Here is a 23,216-nt window from a genome sequence, read left to right as displayed (position 1 = left end):
CTTTTAATTGTCTTGACTTGTATTCAGTTGCCATGTCATATTTTGGAGTGCTTAGTATGGACATCTTATTAGAGTACAGTACAAAAATACAATGAGTAATGATCATAACCTAACAGCTGAGTGATTGATGAGTACCAACACTTTGAATTTGATTTTACCCTCATTTTAAGAAAACTATGGCTACAGTAGAAAAAATACACTCAAAACTTTTATCCTAAATGTTCCCTGCTGAAATATGAGTGTGTGTCTTATATGCCAAAAATTACAGTAGGTTAAAAATTCACAAAATATAAGAAAAAAATTGCTCTCTTCAGAAATTCAAGAATCATTTGGCTGAGGACATATTCTGTACTGTAGTTTTTAAATACTTGTTTAAATCAATATTATTGTTGTGACAGCGTGCAAGACGACCAAGCCAAGGAGAGAGAAGACACCCTAGAACTGATTGATTCCATCATCACACAGTCTCAACTCATGTATTATGCTCAGCCTCCCCCAGACCTTGCTGCCTTACCCCCAGACACTACACTGGCTACTAAGAGTGGTTATCTTAATGTCCAGAAGTAAGATAATAAGTATATCTCATACATTCCAGTCCATGAAATATTATGCTGTATTTTGACATGGATAATTATAATTGACAACTAAAAGTTAAAAATATTAGTCATAAATTCTAATCGTTAAGATGTTTAAAAATTGTCAATAATAGTATATTGACTGACTCGGCACCCTTAGATGTATTCTACAGTATAACACGTAATTTAAAATTCTCAATATTCTGTAAGGGTATGGGTGCTAAGGCAGCCCTTGTTCTTTCTTATTGACTTTTCTTAGCAATATATTATATTTTCAGGAAGTACATGGGGGTGATGAGTTCTTGGGAGCGACAGTTTGTGTTTCTAGAAGGTGGTAATCTGATGAGTGTGATGAAGGGCGAGGCAGGTGGTTCACTTCTTCTGGAGATTGACTCATCCACACTTGTTCACGCAACAGACACAGATGATCGACGCCATGTTTTTCAAGTAGCCACCAGCAAAAAGTAAGTGTGATTATATTAATAGTATTTAAAATAATTTTTTTATACTGTATTCTTTCTTTCTCTGAATTTATTATGCTTTAATTAGGTGATATCTGTGTAGCCTTTATTCAAGCTATCCTTATTTTGCTGTTTCCATCTTTCCAACCCTTGTGATCCAGGTAGAAGTGTTTTCCAAATTTACTCATTAATTATAGTGTTTGTTACTCAGTGGTAGAGCATTTGCTTCATTTTCTCCCTCACCAGACCAACCTTGCCTTGATCCTTATCAGTAGCTGTTGACCCACTCAACCTTTGCTTCATACACTCCACCCAACTTTCATATCACAGGTCTGTTCATGACAAGGAGGGCCCTGCACCCTTGGCTCTCATGCCTCAGCCCCTCACCACAAATCACTTATGTACCTCATGACCAGTTCTTGGCCACCTTTCATGAAATGTTGTTTCACTGTTGTACATGATATTGTTGTTCAAAATCATGTTGCAATTATCTCCTTGTTCAGTTTTTAATTACTACAGATATTCAAAATTAAGTTTTGGTATTAGCTTAATATACAAACTTGATATTAAGTAGACATTAGCGTTCATGTACTGTTGTGTTATCCTCAGTCAACTTCTTTGAGTTGTCTCTGCAATTAGGCTAATATTCCAGATCTGTGACTCTTCAAGCATTTAATGACCGTGAACGAGATGAATGGATGTTAACAATTCATAACTTGGCCAAAGATGGCGGCTACATCAAGGACGAGAAAACTGCCCCTGCTTCTCTCTTCTCGGGTGTGGGGCAGTTCTTTGTAAGTATTGAATACACTTTGTTTTATACATCAGGGTAAGTGAGGTGAGGTTGGGTTGGGGTGGATCAGGCTATGTTTAATGAGGGTATGGGGAAGTTGTCTGCTGTTCAGGTCAGACAGGGAAGTGATTTATAACCACACTACCATGTTACTGGTATGTGCTAATAACTGTGGAGTAAATCATTAGTTCTTCCAAAGTTTTATGTCTTATGGGAATGATCTATGACTGAGAGAGACAGAGTATTATGAGCCTATAATGGCAGAGGATGTAATGAATGTCAGAAATTATATTCAGTTACAAAAGTTGAAATTTTTAGATATAATTGATGTTTTAACAGGCAGACAGGTTCCATGCTGCTTCTGCTGCCATAGGTTCAGCTCCCTCAACCCCAACACTTGCTACATCATCCATTTCACCATCATCCAGCTCCTCAGCCACAGGGAGCAGTATATATGAAACACCAATCCCACCAGATACTCCAATAGTATTTGATCTGCTCACATCACCAGAAGAAACCTCAATCAATCTTGATGGGTCAGTATGTGGTATTTAAGTCTTACTATTATTTTTACCTTTGTTAGGAATTTCATTAAATTTATTGCTATACTTTTTACTTAGTTAATCACTACTTGAATATTTCTTGTCTTATAGTATAAAGATATTGATGACTAATCATTGTTTAATTTTACTGAAGAGATGACAGAAAATATATTGTATCTTATTACATTATTATTGCAGTGATGAAGGCAATAAAGAAAATGCAACTGAAGACAAGGTGGTGGAAGAGAGCGAAGGAACCAACTTCTACATTGTCCGTTTCTTGGGTTCCATGGGTGTTAATGTGGATAGAGGTGAGTCTTGGCATAGATGAACTACTGTTACGGAAACTTTTAACAATATAAAGTTACAGTATTTGATATTTGTGCAGTTCATAATATACAGACTCCAGTTTGATTTTACTTAGATTTGGTTTGAACAAATGTAGAAGCTCTATCCTTTTATATGGCTGGTGTAATTGTTTGTGTCTGTAGAAGACAAGTTGTGAAATGAGTAATTTAACAGAATACAGACCTGTTGTGTGGTGTAGTTTATTGTTGATATAAATCATTGAGAAAGATTATATCGAAGAACTTGAATGCTCAGAGGCATGTTGAAGACTGCATGAGATGCCCTACTGGTACAGGAACACAGCTTTCACTATACAGGTATATCTCTGGCAACGAAGTGGATATGTTCACAAAATCCACTTCATTCTTGGAAACATCGTTGTTAGATGTAAATTTTATATGGGGTAAAAGTAGGTTCCAGTCCTTCGTTTTTTTTTTGTATACGCCAAAAATTAAGAAAAACTGATGTAATAAACAATGAAAATGATTCATAGCACATCATAAAATACAATATTATACATTTTATTTACACGAAATAACTCCTTCTATCCTCTGGGCGATGTGATGCTGAGAGTGAGTGACACAGTTGAGCCAGGCAAAGACCCAGCTGACTCAGAGAGTGTGTGGCAGCTGCACTGTGTGTATGTCATGATATCACACAGGGGAGACAGTGTGCGACTGGGCTTATGACGAAAACACAGGTGTTATAAGAGAAAATAGTTACTTAAACCTACCTTAAAATTTAACTACCTAAATCTAACTTGAAAATCATTGGCAAAGAGGATAAAGTAGACTTATATCAGAATTAGCTGCAAGGCACACATGTTTAACCTAAAATAGGCCTAACTAACTAAAATAATAATAAATAATAATAATTAACGGTTTATTGAAAAAAGTTCTGCAGCCCGAAGGCTGAAAATACATTGGACGTAAATGACTTATTACATACATTGGTAGTTTAACAAAAGCCTTCATTAGAGAAAGGTAAAGGAACATTCTACAGTGAACACATAGATTAATGTAGGTATTGAACAGCAAACACGTAGTGTAGTAACTCCCTCCCAGATGGTGTTAGGAGGGGCCTCACGTTGTGTAGTAGTTCCCTCACAGATGGTGTTATGAGGAACCTCATGTGGTGTAGTAATTCCCTCACAGATGGTGTTATGAGGGACCTGATGTGGTGTAGTAATTCCCTCACAGATGGTGTTATGAGGGACCTCAAGTGGTGTAGTAATTCCCTCACAGATGGTGTTATGAGGTGACCTCAAGTGGTGTAGTAGTTCCCTCACAGATGGTGTTATGAGGAACCTCATGTGGTGTAGTAATTCCCTCACAGATGGTGTTATGAGGGACCTGATGTGGTGTAGTAATTCCCTCACAGATGGTGTTATGAGGGACCTCAAGTGGTGTAGTAATTCCCTCACAGATGGTGTTATGAGGGGCCTGACGTGGTGTAGTAATTCCCTCACAGATGGTGTTATGAGGGGCCTGACGTGGTGTAGTAATTCCCTCACAGATGGTGTTATGAGGAACTAAGTCACCAGATGCGTGCAATTGACAAACCGCCTCCACACCTACGTTAACCTCCCATACAGAATACACACCCATGCTCTTCATATTTCTTAATTTATAGTGTTATAATATATTTTCTTTATTTGTAAGTCACTTTAGAGCATTGAAATTATTTTTCCACAACTTTTACAGTTTCATTACATGTAACAATGGCAACGTGTGTAGCCATGTCACAGGCCACAGCTGACTGGGGACATGTTTTGATTGGCTGAAATCAAAGCAAACACCCATGGCGATGCATTCTTGTTGAATTCCACTTGTTTTCCTTGTGTTTTTTTTTTCTAAAAAAAATGGAGGGGGGGGGGAAACGAACTTCATAATTAAGAGGCTTTGTTGCCAGAAGTATACTTGTAAATTAATGAATTATCACTGCAAAAGCTCACTCATGAAGACTCAAACCTAATATTAGCAGACAGTCCCAGGCAATAACCATTCTGCCACCAGCCTAGGTTGTCACCTTGGACTAGCACTTAATAGTGTAGGGTTTAAGCATGGCTTGAAACGAAGCTTTTCTTGCTGTTGTCTAAAATATTTCAAGGTCATACCACCAGGAAAAATTTTGTAATTCATGCCAAAAGCTTATTTTTTGTTCCCTTTTCTGTGTCTCATCTTTTTCCATTCTCTCCTCCTTTTTCTCTTTTCCTTCTCATTAAGCCTTATTCTCTTGCTTTCATGTTTAAATCTGTATACTGTACCTTCCTAGATATGAGAGTACCTAACATTTTCAGGCTTACAATTCTCCTCCTGATAGGGAGCTGTTACATTGGCATTAATACATCCAGAGAACACTGATTAATTTTGTAGATTTTTGTAATTATTATAATTTTCATGTGAGAGAAACAAGACTGAAGGATGATGTTGAATTTGAGAATGTTTTGTATCACCAAATGGTATTGTTGTGGGAAATTCACATAGGAAACTTTTTATTAGAACTACAAAAAAAAATCTCTTTCCCTCTTACAATTTTGATTATGCGAGGGAAATTGGCCAAACTTTTGTAACTTACTATCTACGGTATTTTGATAAACTGTCATAGAAAGGATAGCCTTCCACTTTTAAATAAGAGATGGATTACAGTAGAACCTCTATACACCAGAATTTGCATTTGTCTGACTCTTTGTGCTACTCTGGACCGCTCCTCTATTCACCAGAAATATTTTATAAAGTCCAGAAATCCAGCATCATTCTGGATGGTTTTTGTGTTCGTAGGTGCGGTTGAACATCTTTGCATGGGTGTCACACGGCACGCTGCATATCTCGGTCTGTGTCCTGCTTTCATACTTATAGTGTTAGTGCACCGCACCTCACTACCTATTGTACACTTATTTACGTCAACTTTACGTGTACAGTACCATACATAATTTAAGAAATTGACAAAATTATGTGGAATATCTGTACCTACTTTAAGAAATATGTTAATTAAAAAAAAGAATTGGGTAAGAACAACACTTGTTCCAAGAATACTGAACAATGCTCTAATCAGATATGCTATAGGCCTAACCAGTATGAGAGCTAAGACACTCCATATGTAAACAGGCTGGTGGTGGAGGAGGAACCAGTCATTGCTGTATTCGCCAGGTTTATTTATTGATTCATTTTATATTCTCGTATGATCAGCCTCTCATGATATGAGTCATCATAATTAATATAACATAGGTATTTAGCCCTTAAACCCAGGTTAGGGTGGTGCTGGCAGTACCGTACCACCAACCCCCCACAGGGAAAAATAAAAACAAAGACAACTTTTCCAAAAATAAGGAATTTAAAAAAAAAAAAAAAAAAATGGCGGGAATAGGCAGACGTTCTGGAACGTCACCCGGGGCCTAAGGGTTAATAATAATAAAACTACAGTACAGTATATAATTTGTAATTTAACTTAAAATAAAAGGATAAGCTGCATTGGAAGGTTCACTCAGGATGCATTCCTGGAGAGAACTTTTGGTAAATCAGCTGACAACAGGATCAATATAACATGCAGTACTGTATAGTATAGTACCTGTATTTGGTATGGAGATACATTCTTAACAATGTTATTTATTACCTTTGAGTGATACATGATGGCTCAATTTGGCTGCTTGTGCCCTTAGACAATTGGTTAATGAAAAAATCAGGGTACGTATACGCAGCCGCACAATATACTAAAATATTATTTATTAAGTGCTGGTAAATACATTACAATATTATTTACTAAGTGCTGGAGACAGATGTTGTAGTAAGCATGAGAGAGAAAGAGCGCTGTTAACATGGAAAAGGAGAGTGAGAGCGATCAGCTGTTTGGCTATGTAAACAAGGAATTGAATACGACTCAAATCCAAGGGAACCTAAATAATGTAGGAATTATGGTGAAATTTCATAAAGACATATTAAGGGGTTCTGGGGGAGGGAGCCACCCACCTGCGTTACCTCCCGCCTGCTGCTCCCAGATACACTCATCTCCCAGTTATTTCTTTATTCATAAGGCACATGAGCACATTCAAATAACTTTCCACAAATTCTGTGGTTATCAGTACAGGGTACTTACATATACAGCCACTCCTCGACTTACGACCACCCGGACATACGACCGCCGCAGTCGTACCAAAATTTTTTCAAATTACGTATTTTCGAGTCCTGACGTTAGTGATTGCGCTGTGTACTGACAAAATTTTCGTTTTTAATTCCCTTTAAAATGGCTGGCAAGCTTAAAAGTGAGAGTTTTGTGGTGCTGAAAAGAAAAAGAGACACCCATTTTAGATTTTCTATGTACAACCTATATTATTTTCGCATTTTCGACTTACGACCAATTCGACTTACGACCTGGATTTGGGTCCCTAACCCCGCCGTAAGTCGAGGAGTGGCTGTACTGTAACAGGACAAAACAGTTATATCTGTGAAAACAGTTGACAACAATCAGACTTAAGTCTGATTTTCTTGAAACAGTCCAGATAAGCAGGGGTTACATCCTGCCCCCCCCCCCCCAGACTTTTGCTTTTTCTGGACTGGGTTCTACCCCAATTACTGTAGTCTGGTGTATCAAGGTACTACTGTACTGTAATTAAAAAGTTTTCATTATTGAAAATAGGAAATCATCAGTCAGCATGATGTAAAATATCTCCCTCTTTTTTTTTTCAGTTTCAAGATTGAATGTTGTTTATGAAATGTTTGTATACAGTATTTATATTGTACTTTGCTGATGCTTACTTGCAAATTAGTTTGTGTTCTGCCAATGGCATTACTTTGTCATTAACCTTAAAGAAAATTGATTTTTTTGTCACCTTCCTTTCAGTTGTTTCTTTCATAGATGGTGAGTGATTTTATTCAGTTGTTCAGTTGCTTTAGTGTAATCAGTACTGAGCATCTTGTAACTGCACTTGAAGGTTCTTGTAGAATGTGTAAAGTGCTGTCAGTTCCAGGCTTCAGTTTCAGTTTGAAACTGATCTGCATTTTTTGAGTGAAACCTGGTAAAACCTTCTTGGTCATTTTATTCAAAGTAGTGTCTGTAGTTAGATAAGCCATTTAAGGGATTACTGCTAATGATTTGAAGCATTGGGTATTGACAGCTAGACTGAAGCTGTAGGTGAAGGTATTTTAGGTTATTGTGCTGTTCTTGGCTTCATGGAATATTCAGATTTAAGCAATTTGTTCATGTTTAAAAACTGCATGCCATCATTATTGGAGCTAAACATGGAAATTCCCCTTCAGTTGTGAAGGTCCAACTAAACCCTCTTCACTGAATTAGTATCAGCTGGAGGGAGAAGTGTGGGTTCATTGGATTGTAGCAATTATTATTTTTTTAATCTGTATGGTTGATGTGTTCCTCTTCCGTATATGCTTGCCTAAGATATGGAATATGGGAAACGAAAACATATTACTGTACTATGACAGAGTATAAAACATGTTTAGAATATTTCCTGTGTTTGCTAGTTAATATGCCTACCTGGTGTTTTTAAGATCTCCAATGGAAATTTTACTTTTTTGGTAGTGCCAGATGCATGTTGCAAATATTATATCACAGCAGTGCATAGTCATGTGTGAATAGTGATGTTATTTAGTGTAAAGCAACTTTGTTATGCAGTAAATGCTTGAATATAGAATTACAGAATGGTTTGATAATCAAGTGAATGCAATGTAGTAGTCTATTAAGAGTGTATGTTCGCTGTGCAAGAGACTGTCTTGTCATATCATGGAATTACTTGCAGTATGAAAGTATTACCGGTATGTATTATTAAACTTCATTGCATCATTTTTTTTTATCCATGTTTATCATAACTTATGTGGTGCATGATCCATGTAGTCTTAGGAGTAGATCATCTACTGCCCCATCTTTAACCATGTAGAAGTGACATCATTCTGAAGAAGAGTGTCAGTTCTCAGGTTTACCACAGACTAACAACCTGCCAAGCCTTCAGGAATGAACTACGGGTATTGTCACTAAATCTGTTCTTACAGTGAGGGTCTTATCATCTTGTGTACTTTAATCAAGCAGTGGTTCCTAGTCTTTTTGAGTTATGCACTATACTGGTAGCCTGTGTCTCCACCACCTTGTGTACCGCCTCACATCTAAACTCTTATTGTAACTTTGTTAAACATAACTATTAAGTCTGATAAAATGTATCATTTCAGTGGCTCTTGTGTGCCACCTTGGTAAGCATACCAACTGTTAGGAACCACTGTATATGATGAAAAATTATCACATTATGATTTATCTTGCAATACAGTATTTAGTATCTACTGTATAGTATTCATAATTTTTAAAGGTTAACCAGTAAAAATCATTAACTATTTGCAGTACCATAGCTGATCTACTAATACTGTATTTAGTGACAAGCTGCTTTATTTTCTATAACAAAGGGAATTGAAAATGTTAAAGAAGATAGTTTCATGTTGTTCATTTCACCTGACTGTTCAAAATAGGCATTTAACCTTATGTAGGCTAGAATGTAAATAAACATGCGAGGGCCTATTAGACTATGATGTACATTGATGTTTTGTAATTTGTACCTAATCTTTAAATGATTTAATAGTGTATGAAGTATGGCAAGTTGCCAAAAGTCATTATCATCTCAAAAAACTCCCAAGTATTTCCAAGAACTCAGTTACCCATAAGCAGTCATGGTGACAAGACCTAGCCGGCATGAGCGTGCATTCTCAAAATTTTAGTCTTTTGGGACAATGACATAATGAATGTACAGTCTACATAGGGTTAACAGACAAAGAATAAACTCAAATTTGTGGAACAAATGGTTCCATATGGGTTCCCATTTTTAATTAATTTTTGTAGTACAAATAACCCTCATTATATGTATGGGTTAAGTTCCTTTAAAACCATTCAGTTATCACATTTTTGGATAGTGAATAACATGATAAATAGGAGAAATAGGGTTCAGTTCCAAAATGACAACAAAAAATTATACCTAAACAGAGTTAAATTGGTTCACCAACAACAAAATACAAGAGGTCCTCCTCATCCCAGGCTAATAGGAACTGGAAAATTGACAATTAAAGCTGGGGATTTCTGGCTATAACAGATAATGGAAATACAGTTTGATTGGGACAATAAGATCCTAAATGGCACTCAGAAAGAATATTTTTATACCTTTTAGCATTTGTACTTGAGAATCTGAAGAGCACTTGAGATGTCTATCGCACGTTCACTTTTCTTCCGATGAATAACATCTAATTTCACGTCCAGTCCATAATTGCTACGTTTCCTTTTAGGCAGGGCACTTGGTTTAGCACTAGCACTATGCTTTCAACTCATGACTAAAACAATAGTAATGATTTTTGAAGAATGCACACAAAAAACAACAGAAAACTGCAGGAGGTTAGGCATTGTTTATGGTGGGAAACAACTTAGAGTGAGTGCGCAGTGTGGATATGGGATTGAGCATTGGTATAGTGGGAGATTTGAATCATTCTCTCTTGAGACTTCCATGTTCCACGGATATTCCTCATAATCCTCATCAGTGTAGGTAATTGTTGATCACTATGCCTTCTGAATTTCATATGGGTCTTTGCCTTCGATCAGCTGAAGTTTATCACTGTATTGTGTCCTAGAAATGGTGTCTAAGGAATCTGCTTACTTCTGTTTAGTAGGTTTAGCCGTTTCTACCTCAGGGTCATTCATTGCGGTGAAAATGCATTGATTTTATGAAATCCTAGCTCTTATACGTTACCTTCAAGATGGCAAACCAAACATGGCATGCTGAGTAGGTGTGACATAACTGCAAACTATGATGAGAATTTTCAGATAAGTGAACTTTTGGGTAGCAAACAGTGATATAGTGAGGGATACCAGTAAGTGTATTTGAAGTTTGTTAAAGTGATGAGTGGTTTAGTTGGGCCAGCTGGGATTGTAGTTTTTGTCAGGGTATCAAAGCATGGATTGCACCCACCCACTTACATCACTGCCAGAATGAAAATAATTTATTGTGTTAGGGAAGAAATCTTTTTTATTTATTTCTGCTAATGGAATTTTGGCTTGAGAAAACCTTCAGTCCAAAATACCTCTGGTTGATTAAAGATCTTTATGTATTAAGAGTATGATAAAAGTTCAGCCTGTATGGAAGTTATGCCCCTTAGAATTTTCTCTTAAATGTGTGTGATTAACCTGACCTGTGTAAGTGTAGGTGCCCAACATGATGGAATATATAGTGTCTGTGATGTTATGTGGAGTAATCAGTGTTTTGCAGTTAGAAATAAGTGAATTTCTACAGGCCAAGGCGTAGTCTGTGAGGTGATGAGGAGGATCTTAGCTGCTCGAGCCATCCACAATGTTTTCTCCACCACCGAGCTGCGATTCTCCACTTCCAACTCCCACCTAATACTGTCTGACAGTACCACCAAGGCTATTCGTCTCCAACACAAACTGAGTGCTGTCGCTTATTGGGCCACACATAGTGAAAACCACAAGTAAGTCCCCCCTCGTCACGTACCAACCTTAATGCAGGATTACCGATGGCCGAAATCAAGAGTAAAACCGACTCTGTCTTGTTTGTTGTTATTTATTTATTGTAGCTGCTGTAACTTATGTGATATTCTATGGTGTTCCCTTTCCATAACAAGAAGTAAGAAAAAGTGACATATTCTGTATATATTCATCACCTGGGCAAGTGACAAGAGTAGAAAGTGACAGGAAAGGGCTAAGACAGATAAAACTCCTCCCACACTGTTGCTAATTCCTTGTAAATTTAAAATTTTCTCTTTCTATAATGTATGGCATTACTTTCACTTAAAGTTTGAGGGATCAAACCAATCTCTGATTTGTATGAAAAATTTCAGGTTGGTGGGATACATCGTGCGACAGAGTGAGAGTGGCGGTGCAGACAACACCAAGTTCTCCTGCTTTGTATTTGAGACAGATGGCAGTGGAACTGATGTCTGCACAGCTTTAGGAGTGGCAGCTAAAGCTGCATATGACCAGCTCGTAGAGAAGAAAACTTTCGAGAAAAAGAGAAAACAGGAAACTGTGAGTACCTTTTGTCTTGCTCTTGAAGCAGTGTCAATTAACTCCACAATCACTAACCTTGGCTAAGTAAGTGAATGAAATTTGTTACTGACTTTGTCTCATGCAAATCATTATCAATTCTTGGTTATCAGTTAATAATGTAAAGCTGTAAAAATATCAGTTTTGTATCTTTACAGAAACTCCTGTTGGCCAACATAGCCCAGCTTCCAGACATTGATGATCCCCCACAGGTGAGCACTGATGGTCAGTTCCTTATCTTAGATGGTGACCTAAGTGACTCTGCCCCTAGGACACCTCCTGTTACTACACGTAGTAGTGAGGTCAAACCGGTCCCAGATCCCGTAGTGTCTGGTGAAGGAGAGGATCCAGAAAGTGAAGCCTAGCACTCATGACAATCGTAAGGATTTTAATATCCAATGTGCAAATAGAATGAAGCCTTCTGTTTGAGACAATATTCCTGTTGGCTGTATATAATATTCCTAATTTTCTATATAAAATTAGCAACTCTGGCCTTCTACTTCTCTGAAATTTGCCTAATGAATCTAATGTGATTTGATGATATTAACTATCTTAGTTTCCTTTTATAGAGATGTATTATCTTGGGACTTTGCCCTATTGATGTAGAAGTTACACATCTGAAATGCAGATTACAGTAATAGGCTTTGTACTGTGTCAGGTGAGTCAACAGACTTCATTTTTGTATGTACCTTCAGAGCTCTCTCCTAGCTGGTATTTGCACCATTTATTTATTAGTCAGAGGATTTAGTAATTGGAGGTGTGCCAAATAAATCTCATTGGCTCTTAACCTTAATCTAATGGGGAGCTTCTGGTAATTTGGATATTGAATAAATAGTTTTCTTCATGAACTTTTGAGTAATGAAAATTTTTTGAACTGTTGACCAACAAATTAAATTATTTCATTAATTACAGTACAGTACATTGGTTTTTCCAATGTACTGTATAGTGGAAGCATTGATGGAAAATTTGTAGTCACAAAGTTAATGTGTAAATAATTCTTAAAGTTTCAAATTAGTTATACTGTACCTGTATAGTATAAAGTTGAAATTTTGAATTACTCATATGATAAAGCAACTAAATTGTGTGTCCAAAAATTTAAGCCTTTTTGGTCTTCATAATAATAACTAACTTGATAAACAACTCTAAAATGCCTATTGTATCAGTGACTTATAAATGTGTATAATTTTCCTACTCACAAAGTAGAAATGTAAAGGAAGCAAAGCAAAGCTATCATGAGATGTTGTTCCAAGTGGTATATGGTGATCATTAAGTATGATATTATCTGTTTCTAGTTGTTACAGAGCTTCTCATACTCTGCCACGTACACAGTATGATACAAAGGCAGTAACCAAGTATCGTGGCAAAATTACCAGTATCATATCCCATTCTGCAATGGAAAATACTCTGGTGCAAAGCAAATGTGAAATTGCATAGTGTTAGTGAGTTAGTCGTGAATGTATCGGGTAGCTAATTTTGCAGTAATGCAGGTTATAAAGATCACTGCTTTTATTTAAGCAGTCATTTTTCAGGAAACTGATGTTCCAAAGTTGTAAAAAAATTTCATTTCCTTCAATTAGTTTGGAAAATTTTGTTGGTCCTCTATATTATGATTCCATAATCTAGTACAGTATATTAAACCAAAGTCTCTAATGTGTAATGTGTTAAAATCAAATCAGCAGTAGTACAAACAATCTACAGTAAATCTTAGTGAACCGTCTTTAACCTTAAGTTAGATATTTGTTTCATATTTAATCATAGAACACCAAACTTTTAAAGTGTATCAAAGTAAATGTTATCATAAAGCAGCAACAAGGTTGTGTTATTTAACATCGAAATCTTTTATGTGTCTTAATCCCCTTTCTCAATGAAAGGAGTCAAATTTGTAATGAAATTTGTCTAAATCTGGGTATCTTAAGAAACTGAAAACAAGATAATTATACTATACAAAAATAACATGTATACATACACCTAATGCATATTAATAATAAAGGCTAAAATATTTGATTATACTGTACTGTAACTGTATTATTTTGATTTTGTTGGAATATGGAAAATTATCACAATCTTGAGCAAACAATACTTTTGTGAATTTGTAAATGAAGTTGACATGAATTAAGATGTTGTGTGAAGTGTCAGGTGGCAAATGTACTGTAATTCACACTTTGTAGCCAGATTGTCAGTAAATCGATCAGTAAGGAAAGACATTTCTTAGGCTAGCTAATGCAGGCAAAATTTTGAAATAATGTTCTTTAGCAAACATTATGTATATACAGTACTGTATGTGGATAGATAGAAAGGAGCATTCTTGAATTATTTTTTATGGTAAGATCCTCTTAGAAATTTGGAATAGTTTTTGTCTGTAATGGAAATGATGAGAAACACTTATAACAATACAGCATTTGTTCTTTATCATTCCACTGAAACTTTTGCATTTTATTGGAAACATTTTGTTGGTCTTTCTCACCATGTCTCTTTCCTTACTTTACATTACCTATATCTCATGTTCATGGTTGAGTGACTCATACTGTACATCTCATGGCCTATTGGTCATGTGGGCTACAGTCTAAATAATCTTTAACCTTACCTCACCTCTTGTGCTTCAGTGTCATGGTTAGGTTATGTAAAATGGGATTAGGCTGAGGCTTCTTTCATCAGTCACTATCTCGCGTTCATAGCAGAATGACACGTAAAGTTTCCCCAGTGCTTTTGGCAGCTGACAATCTCCCACACCCTCAAATATTGCTAAGCTGTGACAGAGAGAGAGAGGGGGGTGTGACTTAAGGAATTTCGTCATAATGGTTTATCATTTAAATTATAAAGTGGTTGATGTTGGCTTGCCTTAAGAAATATGATTCAAGGTAAATGTGAGGCTTACTTCAACAGGTATGCAGCCATAGATATTTTAAATGAAAAAATCAGTCGTGATATCAGAAAGCCAAGTTTAACTTTGGTGTAAGGATGATGGCTTCATTTAGTCAGACATGGCAGTGCAGGTGACTGGATTAAAATGGGGTTAACTTTTTGTGCTTTGGAAGTTGAAGATGTTAGAAATATGTGTATGTGTATATGTGATGTTTCTGCTTGGTATATCAGTCTTTTTTTTTTTTTAGTACCATCTCCCATACCATTTATCAACAAAGTGAGGTTTCTGCCTCCCTTGATCCACTCTGAGCAAATGTGGGAGAGAGAGAAGAAAGATAATAGGTAGGTTGATCTCTTTATGTAGCTTTAATTACTTGTCATGTATACGGTAGAAATATTCATTAAGATTGTAATTTAGATTTGGAACCAATGTCTTACTGATATAAGTTTCATTGGCAAGGTTTGGTGCAATTGACTATCATGGAGGTTGAGGATGTGAGGAAATAAGTGCAGTGTTTTGTCGTGCTACTTCTGCCCGCTCCTCTCACTGACTACACTTGTTTATCTTGCACAACTATCCCGAACTGGTTCCCTTCTTTTTGAGGCATTTGATTCCCATGATTCCCCTATACACCTTCACAAAAATAGAAGAGGGGGGGGGGGGTGAAGATAAGGCAGATAGGTAGACTTTCCTGAGCTAAATTGGATAATTAGGACTGTGTGTGAATACATCCCTGGTAATTTGTATACCTGATAATTTTAAGCATATATTTTTTTTATGCTCACTGCTATTACTAATATATTTAGATTAATGACTAACCCATGTTTTGAGTTTGTTAGCTGTTTTCATCATTGATGGTGTGAAGATAGTCAGAAACTTAGATGCTGTGGGAAGAATATTTCTATGCTACTGCTTTGAACCCAAGAAGTACAGTATAGTACTGTCTTGTCAACCCCTAAAATGACTGTCATATACCTGTACTGTATGTTTAAATAAGGATTAGTGGTATACATCAGCATTTACATTTTATGGGCAATGTTTATGTAATATAAGTGTGATGAACGCCTTGTATTGATCTTAAAATGTTTGTTATAAATTACAACAAAAGAAAGTTCTCCTATTTTAGTCTGACTGATTTTTTTTTTCTGTACAGGGTTTCCATAAATTATCTGATCCATTGAATAATTCAAAACTTCAAATACATATTTTGTTTTTGTTTTTTGACATTAGAGACCTCCATATGTAAACTATGTTCTGTGTATGTATTATATCTTTGAGGTACAGTATTGAGTTATATAAAAGGGTCAGGTAATTCATGAACATCCTGTATTTTGCAACAATGAAAATTAATTATAACAAATGAAGGGAGAATCTCAGTAGGTCTTGCTTCTGGTCACCCTGCCCCAGTATCAGGAAAAGGCTTGCAAGAGTCAAAAATAAAAATGAACATAGACTACGTATTACAAAATGCTCGAGTAATGGCTATATGGTTGTTAGGCAGCTAACATGACTTGGGGATTAAACTCTCCCCTAGATTATGTTTACTTATTATTTACAAAGGGAAATGCCATAAGTCATTTTATCTAATTGTTTCCAAGTCATTTCCTGCTATGGCACAGGTTATCCAGGATCACAAGCTACATGGTCTCTCATCATTCATTGTCTTCGTTTGTAAGTTTACAATAGATGTTGTAATTCTTATAACTGGTATACTGTACTACTATAATTCCATGTTTAATGTGTTAACTTATTATGTTTGTTGATTTGTATAACCGAAAGTAATTTGTATGTTATAGAGTTTTGTTTAAGATTACAATATGTTCTATTATTTCTCTTCTGTTTATTGTAATGAAAGGTGATGGTTGCAGTAATGAATTCTTGAGTGGTTTATTGTCCATAAACTACTCAAGATTTTGTGAATATGATTAAGACACCCTATTGTTTGCTGATACAAGAATATTAATACTTTACACCTGCATAATGTAATGCCATGGGTGTAGTCAAATCCAAGTCAACCAAAGAAGAGCACTGTATTGATCAGATTATGAATGATAAAAATATTCATCAGTGACCAAAGGAATAACATATGGTCAGGCTTGTTATAAATAATCAAATAATATAGTATGGTCAAAGGGAGTCTATATTATCAGCAACATATTCATCATAATAACCTTCAAAAGTACTGTACTGTATTATGATTACTGTGGTATGAAAAATTCAGTGAATCATCTGGTACTATACAGGATATTATACAGTGAGACCATAGCAAATTGGCCCGAGTCAGCAACACAGTTATATTCACTGTCATTTGTTCTCCCTAACTGCTGTAACAGATGTGTTGTGGAATGAGAAATCCTATCAGACCCCAAGTGTTGCTGGAGTCAGAAAGAATGATTGATGGAAGAGCCTGTGTTGTTATTGGTTCATGCCACACACCACTATACAGTATTGGAATGCTGTTTGCAGGGATTTAAAAAATAAGATCTACAATATTGAATCTTCCATATCAGATACTGTACGGTATTGAGATGTAAATTTTTTAATGTCAGTTATGTATAATGTTGAATGGATAGCAAATAGTTTACATGGTCTTTCTTACAACTGACCTTAACATTGTGAAAGACGAGCATCCTACGTGAAGGTGTGTGGAGAGGGAGGGAGGGTGGGAAGGAGAGGGTCTACTGGCTCAATGTTTAGTCATTTATGTAATGAAGTTTCAGTCTTTTAATTTTTAAATGCAAGGTGGCTAATTTCCTGTCAACTTGCAGGTTTAGCAGTTTATTTTTCCTGATATTTGAAAACAATAATGAAGTTTACAGAGCTTGAGTCAAATAAACAAATAATCATCAGTTAATTTACATCTTGTAAAAGGGTGGTAGCATTCAGGTCTTGTAAGATTCAACACACTTATTTGCTCCAGTACAGTAATCCTTCTACCCTCCTCTGATAAAACCAGATAAGAAGACTGTACAGTAATTACAGTACATATTAATGCACACGGCAGGAGCCTAGGTTATAGATGCCTTATCCAGGAAATGGTATTGAAGGCTACAGAGCATTTTATTTATAGCATAGTTTTCTATTCTGATTGGATTTTCAACAATATAAAAAAGAATTTGTTATACCGGTATATGTTCTATCAAAAATACTTGAAAACTTACATCAAAAGTGTATCTGTCCCTCATAGAATGATTTAAGTACAGTATATATTAAAGTTTCAATTCATATTGTAAGTCTTTGTTGTGTCATGGTGGGTGATTTGATACTGTGTAAATTTACCAATTTGTTATTATGTAACTTGAGAGCTTAATTATACTGAAAAACACCAGAAATAGGGTAAGTAGACTTAGATTTGGAATTGCCTTAAACAGTAGATGATTGGTAAAATAGGTCCCAGTCCTTGAGAGTCCCAATCCTGGTGAACTGTATTACTTAGGGTGGAATCTATTAGAACTGAGGCCAATTTGACCCACAACCATACAGCATAGTTGCTTTATTAGAAGAAACTGTATTAGAAATGGTTACATTAAAATGTTATCTTTAGCAGCATATTACTGATGTTGGATGGTGATGTAAATACTGCTTTTTATACTGGCTGACAATTTTTTGTAACATTTTGGAAGCATTGCATACTGTATATGTAATGGCAAAATAATTGATAACTCAAATCAGCCTTTGCTCTCAATATTCTGAAAGTTATAGTAAGTTGTATTTTCCAAGTGAAGATCAAATGGGTTCCAGTTCTAATAGGTCCCAACCTAACCAAACCATTATCATTGAGGTCCAGTCCGAATGGATTCCTCTCCAAATAGATTCAAATCCTAATGGTAAAATTTAGGTTTATTAGGACTTGGTCCATTTGACATGTGATCATTTTTCCACACTAATGATAATTAAAGACAGAAAGTAATGTTGGAAAGGCATTCAAAGCTTCAGTCATGATTTATTTAAGTAGAAATTGTGAACTAAATGCTGAAACTTAGTGCAATTAGTTATATAGATGAAAGAAAAAGTCTTAAAACAAGTTGAGTCTTTGGCTGCCATATTGCACTGTAGGTACAGACCCTCAAAACTGGATCTCAGAAAGTTAAAGATTTTTTAAAGTTGGACATTATCTTCCTTGGGTTGGGTTAAATTTTCTTCTCTTGCCTGTTCTCACATAGGCCAAGTGACTACCATAATATTAATTTGCAAAACTACGTGAAAACAATAATGATCAAGATATTAGGCTATTTATTCAATCGGACAATAATCGCAAATGAACTCTCTACCTCTGGCAAATGTCACAACTCGCTAGAAGCTTCTAAAATGTAAACAAACCCATTTACTGTAACTCATATAACAAATTTTCTTTGTTATTTGAGAAGTAAAGCGAACTTTTACATAGTCTACTCGTAGGTCTGGGGTAACATGGAGGAGCCAGGACCCAGGAGACCAGAAAATCCTCAAAACCAGTTTGGTCTTGGTCCCAGATTTGAAGGTCTATATTTGTAGTTAGATTTTGCATCCTAAGTACTGTATGTTTCTAATATATTAGATGAATCACTTTCATTATAAAATATATATATTTTTTCCCATTTGGGTGACTTTTAAGTCAAGCATTAGTGAAAACATAGAGTATAAAACCCTAATTATAAGTAAATTGTGCATATAGGCAGTTTAAACTTTACCATTCATTCATTTGGGTTATCTAAAAAGTAGTTACACTGTAGTCTGCTTGAAAGCTGGTGTGAAGCTAAACAAGTGATCAGTTTTGTGAGGCACAGTTTGTAATTATGATAACAGCTGGTATGTTTTACCTTCAACCTTTGTGGTCGACTGTTCTTCATAGAGATGTACTGCATGAACAATTGGTGGTGTTCTTGTCAGTTCTGTGATTATATATACGTACAGTATATGTACACATATATTGCATGTCGCTGTTTCTTGCTTGCTGTGTACTGTAGTGGGTCTTTACATAATGAATTTGGGGGACATTCAATTGCTCTTCATATAATTATTCCAACATTTGGTGAGGTTTTGAATAACTGATTGGGATGTCACTCTCCAATCTAACATGATATTTAGAGAGTTCATACTATAAAGAGGAGCATAAATACCTGCACAGTATATTTCATATAAACATGTTGGACAAATTACTTGAACACAGGAAGAAACTATGAACTCACAAGAATCACATGTCAGATTTCCACAGGAAGCAGGATCTTGATGTGAATGATGGAATGCTAAGATGAAACCTAAGCATTTAGGTTACATTACGGTTGGTTGGTTTGTCATTGAATATATGGTATGTGGGAGATGTCTGTACTGTAGTGCCAAAGGAAATGAGACAAAATGGAAAATTTATCCTGACAATGTTATAATTTAAAATTAGTTTTTCCTGTGTTCTAGTTATTTACCTTATGCAGTACCTGTATGTGTGATACAGTATACACTACAGGTGTCCCTCCAGTTTTGGAACTTTTCGTTTTTTGGGTAAGAAATTTTTAGTTACGGAACTTTTAGTTTTCAAGTGAAGGAATTTCGAGTTGTGAAATTTTGATTCACAAACAACTTTTCTGGGGCATAACTCCTCTGTACCTTGAGGGATGCCTGTATTTCAAATCACCTTTATATGAACTGTTTGAAAACTGTCGAATTGGTCCTTTAGGGTATACTATACTGTACTATAGTATATATATATATATATACCGTAGTGTATACTGCTTATGTAAGTTAGCTGAAACTTTACCCAACCATCTTGCAGAATTCTTCAAGGCATGTTTCAGTCACTGGTGTTAGGTCATCAACACTTGAAATTGAGGACACACAGTCCCTAGCTAAGATGTACGTGCCACCCATTTTGACAATGGGTAATGGTGTATACATTATTGACAAATAGATTAATGAAAATGGGAGCTGTATATAGTATTTTTAAGGAGTATAGTTACTTTTATATTAAATGGATCACAAGAGTAAAAAATAGTGTAGTTTGCAATGTTCACCTGCTCATGTGAAAGTGTCTTCTACCGGCTTGTGTGTTATTTGTCAACACATCAACTTTAATTCACTTTATAACTTACTATAGATTTATATAATTAATTTCAGTTAATTGAAAATTTCTTAAAGAATCAATAGAAAATAACACTCAGGATAAAGTTATTTGCAGTCTTCACAATTTTGAATTATGAAATAAAATTTAGGGGATTCTGAATATGTTTTTGGAAGAGTCATATAAGTACAGTATATACTTTATTGCTGATTATGTAACATGCACATACAGGTATATACGTCTATCCTAGTTGCTCAAACAGATGTTGTTTCGACACTGTGATGTCAAGGTTTCGACTTACTTCCATCCGCTGATAACAAACAGTCGTAGCCACATACCCCGATTACGCCACCTAACTGTGCTCTTAACATCAGAAGACTTCACTTCCAGTTGTAGTCACCTCACGACGGATTGACGGTGTGGGACAGTGGCTAGGGTAGACGTCCTCCCATGACCCTGTATAACAGATCCCCGTTGAATAGAGTTGTGTTTTCTTACACAAGTGTTTAACTACTCCCAAAACAGTTCCCAGGATACAAGGAATAAGGAAGGTATGGACAAGAGATAGAGGACACTGTCTACCAGATCTCTTTGGACTCCCAGATAGTTATACAAACTCTACAATATATGACATTATATTTCTACACACCCAACAACCATTTGTTTTCATAATAATTATCTCTTTCTTTGTGAAGTCACTCATGCCACATATAATTGTGATATCCATTACATAAACTAATGCAGATATGGATATACAGTACTTGTACTGTGGACAGTATTGGTTATTAGCTTTGACATCTAAAACCTCTTGGGATGCGTCCTTTATGCATTGGAGATTTGTCATTTATGCGATATAGTTTTGCTTTTGTTTTCAAAGTCAAAAAATATTTACAGTGCCAAGGAAGTTAATATTAAATGGTTTAACATTTATGACATAGACATGACTGCTGTTTAGAAATGATTAAAATCAATTATTGGTTTTGGCAACAAGAAATTTTCTGCCACTTGTACAGTATATAACTATCAGACATGGGAGAGAGTAGATTTACCAGTATCTTCGTGTGCAGCCATTTCATAATACTGTACAGAGGTTATTAAAGGTTTAGTAACATACAAGGAGTCTAAATTGGTTACCTACGGCAGGACACTATTTTTTACGTACTGTATCTGCTCGTCTTTTTCGTACTGTATAATTATGCTTGTTTTGTATTTTGTAATAGTAGTGAGAGTTACACTTTATTTTAAGAATATGGAATAACCAAAGTGTAGAAAAATGTGTATAATAGACAGGCTCTTTCTTACAATATTAGAAGCTCTCCTAGACATAATTCTCTCATTGATCTGAGATACGCTGTGATTTGAACCTCTTCATTCATTATCATCATAATTTGTATTTTATCTACTTGCTGTTCTTATTTTATACTGCATAGTAATTCCATTGGCAATCATATGTATTCATTTTATCCTAAGAAATTTGCCAGTGATAATCCTTTTGAATATTATAAAGATACACCATTGCTGGTCTCATTGATGATTATCATATCTAGCTACGGTATTTGTTTTATTTGTAAAATATACAAAGCGGCATCAACAAGTATGAAACTGGAGAGGTAAATGTATTCTTAATTTTTTGTAATACAGTAGACCTGTTAAGGTGCCATATTTGTATACTGCATTGAGAAAATTTATTATTTTCATTCACTTATGCTCTTTGTTCCTTATCAGTTGCAAGCTGTTTGAAAGGTTGCTCTTTTCTCAGAGTCTCACAGTCAGCAGGTACTGGACACATACTGTTTGCTCAGGGGCCTGACTGTACCCACCATCTGCCAGTGGTGAGAGTCAAAGAAATGAATGACCTCCTGAATGGTTAACAAGTTGACAAGGGTGAATTGTGTAAGGTAAGTTGTCATGGAAATACTGCAGTAACTCTTGTTTGTGGCGTCACCTAATGTACCGTACGTTAAAGTGTAAACTTTACTGTATTTTTTGTAACGATTAATTAGAAAACAATTATTTTGTTGTATCATTAATCAATAACATACTAGTCATTAAAGTGTGAAGTCTTATTAACCCCCAAAAAACTTTGTGACATTGTAGCTTAACAGCCATTCCTTTGACTGCTCCAGAAGCTGACAGTGATCTTTCTGTAGCTCTTCACTGTCCATTTGATATTTAATTTTCCCAGAATAACTTGGCACAGTGTATATGCCAAGTTATTTAGTGAAGTTCTTTCTCTCTTTCTCTCTTCCCTCTTAATCTCCCACATATTTCAGGAAGGAGGTGAGTTTGAGTGTGCAGTGAGGTAAAACAAAAAGTAAGGAATCTCTAGTATTCTGTTGATTAGTACTCGAGTCGATTTATTGGTCTCTATCCATTTAGGGCTCTACTTTACTTTATCCTCTTCATCTCTGATCGGCTTGATAGCAGCTTGGACATAGGTCACATCTCTGTCTTGCACTGTTGGCAAGTATTGGGCATGTGATGGCTCAAGAATGTTTCTGTATCTGTGCCAATGTTGTTCAAGTCTTGTGTTTAATGAGCTCACACTCGGCACCGTCACAACACTA

General features: G+C 35.7%; 1 protein-coding gene across 2 annotated transcripts in view; it reads left to right on the top strand.

Annotated features, from left to right (window-relative positions):
- Window positions 1–22,702, top strand: part of LOC121876662 (DCC-interacting protein 13-alpha-like) — a 28,309-nt gene extending 5,607 nt beyond the window's left edge. The window contains exons 7-15 of one of the 2 annotated variants that reach the window (XM_042381997.1): window positions 399–563; window positions 854–1,039; window positions 1,689–1,830; window positions 2,169–2,365; window positions 2,570–2,682; window positions 7,556–7,573; window positions 10,986–11,181; window positions 11,551–11,737; window positions 11,914–22,702. In XM_042381997.1, the coding sequence (XP_042237931.1) occupies window positions 399–563; window positions 854–1,039; window positions 1,689–1,830; window positions 2,169–2,365; window positions 2,570–2,682; window positions 7,556–7,573; window positions 10,986–11,181; window positions 11,551–11,737; window positions 11,914–12,120 (1,411 nt within the window). In that variant the 3' untranslated portion in view covers window positions 12,121–22,702. The remainder of the gene's footprint in view (window positions 1–398; window positions 564–853; window positions 1,040–1,688; window positions 1,831–2,168; window positions 2,366–2,569; window positions 2,683–7,555; window positions 7,574–10,985; window positions 11,182–11,550; window positions 11,738–11,913) is intronic. The other variant, XM_042381998.1, reaches the window with a different exon arrangement.
- The last annotated feature ends 514 nt before the right edge of the window (window positions 22,703–23,216 follow it).

This window comes from Homarus americanus, unplaced genomic scaffold (genome assembly GCF_018991925.1).
Source record: "Homarus americanus isolate GMGI-L3 unplaced genomic scaffold, GMGI_Hamer_2.0 scaffold28, whole genome shotgun sequence".
NCBI classification, from domain to species: domain Eukaryota; kingdom Metazoa; phylum Arthropoda; class Malacostraca; order Decapoda; family Nephropidae; genus Homarus; species Homarus americanus.
Note: the sequence above shows the minus strand (reverse complement) of the source record. Positions and strands in the feature narration are given on the sequence as shown.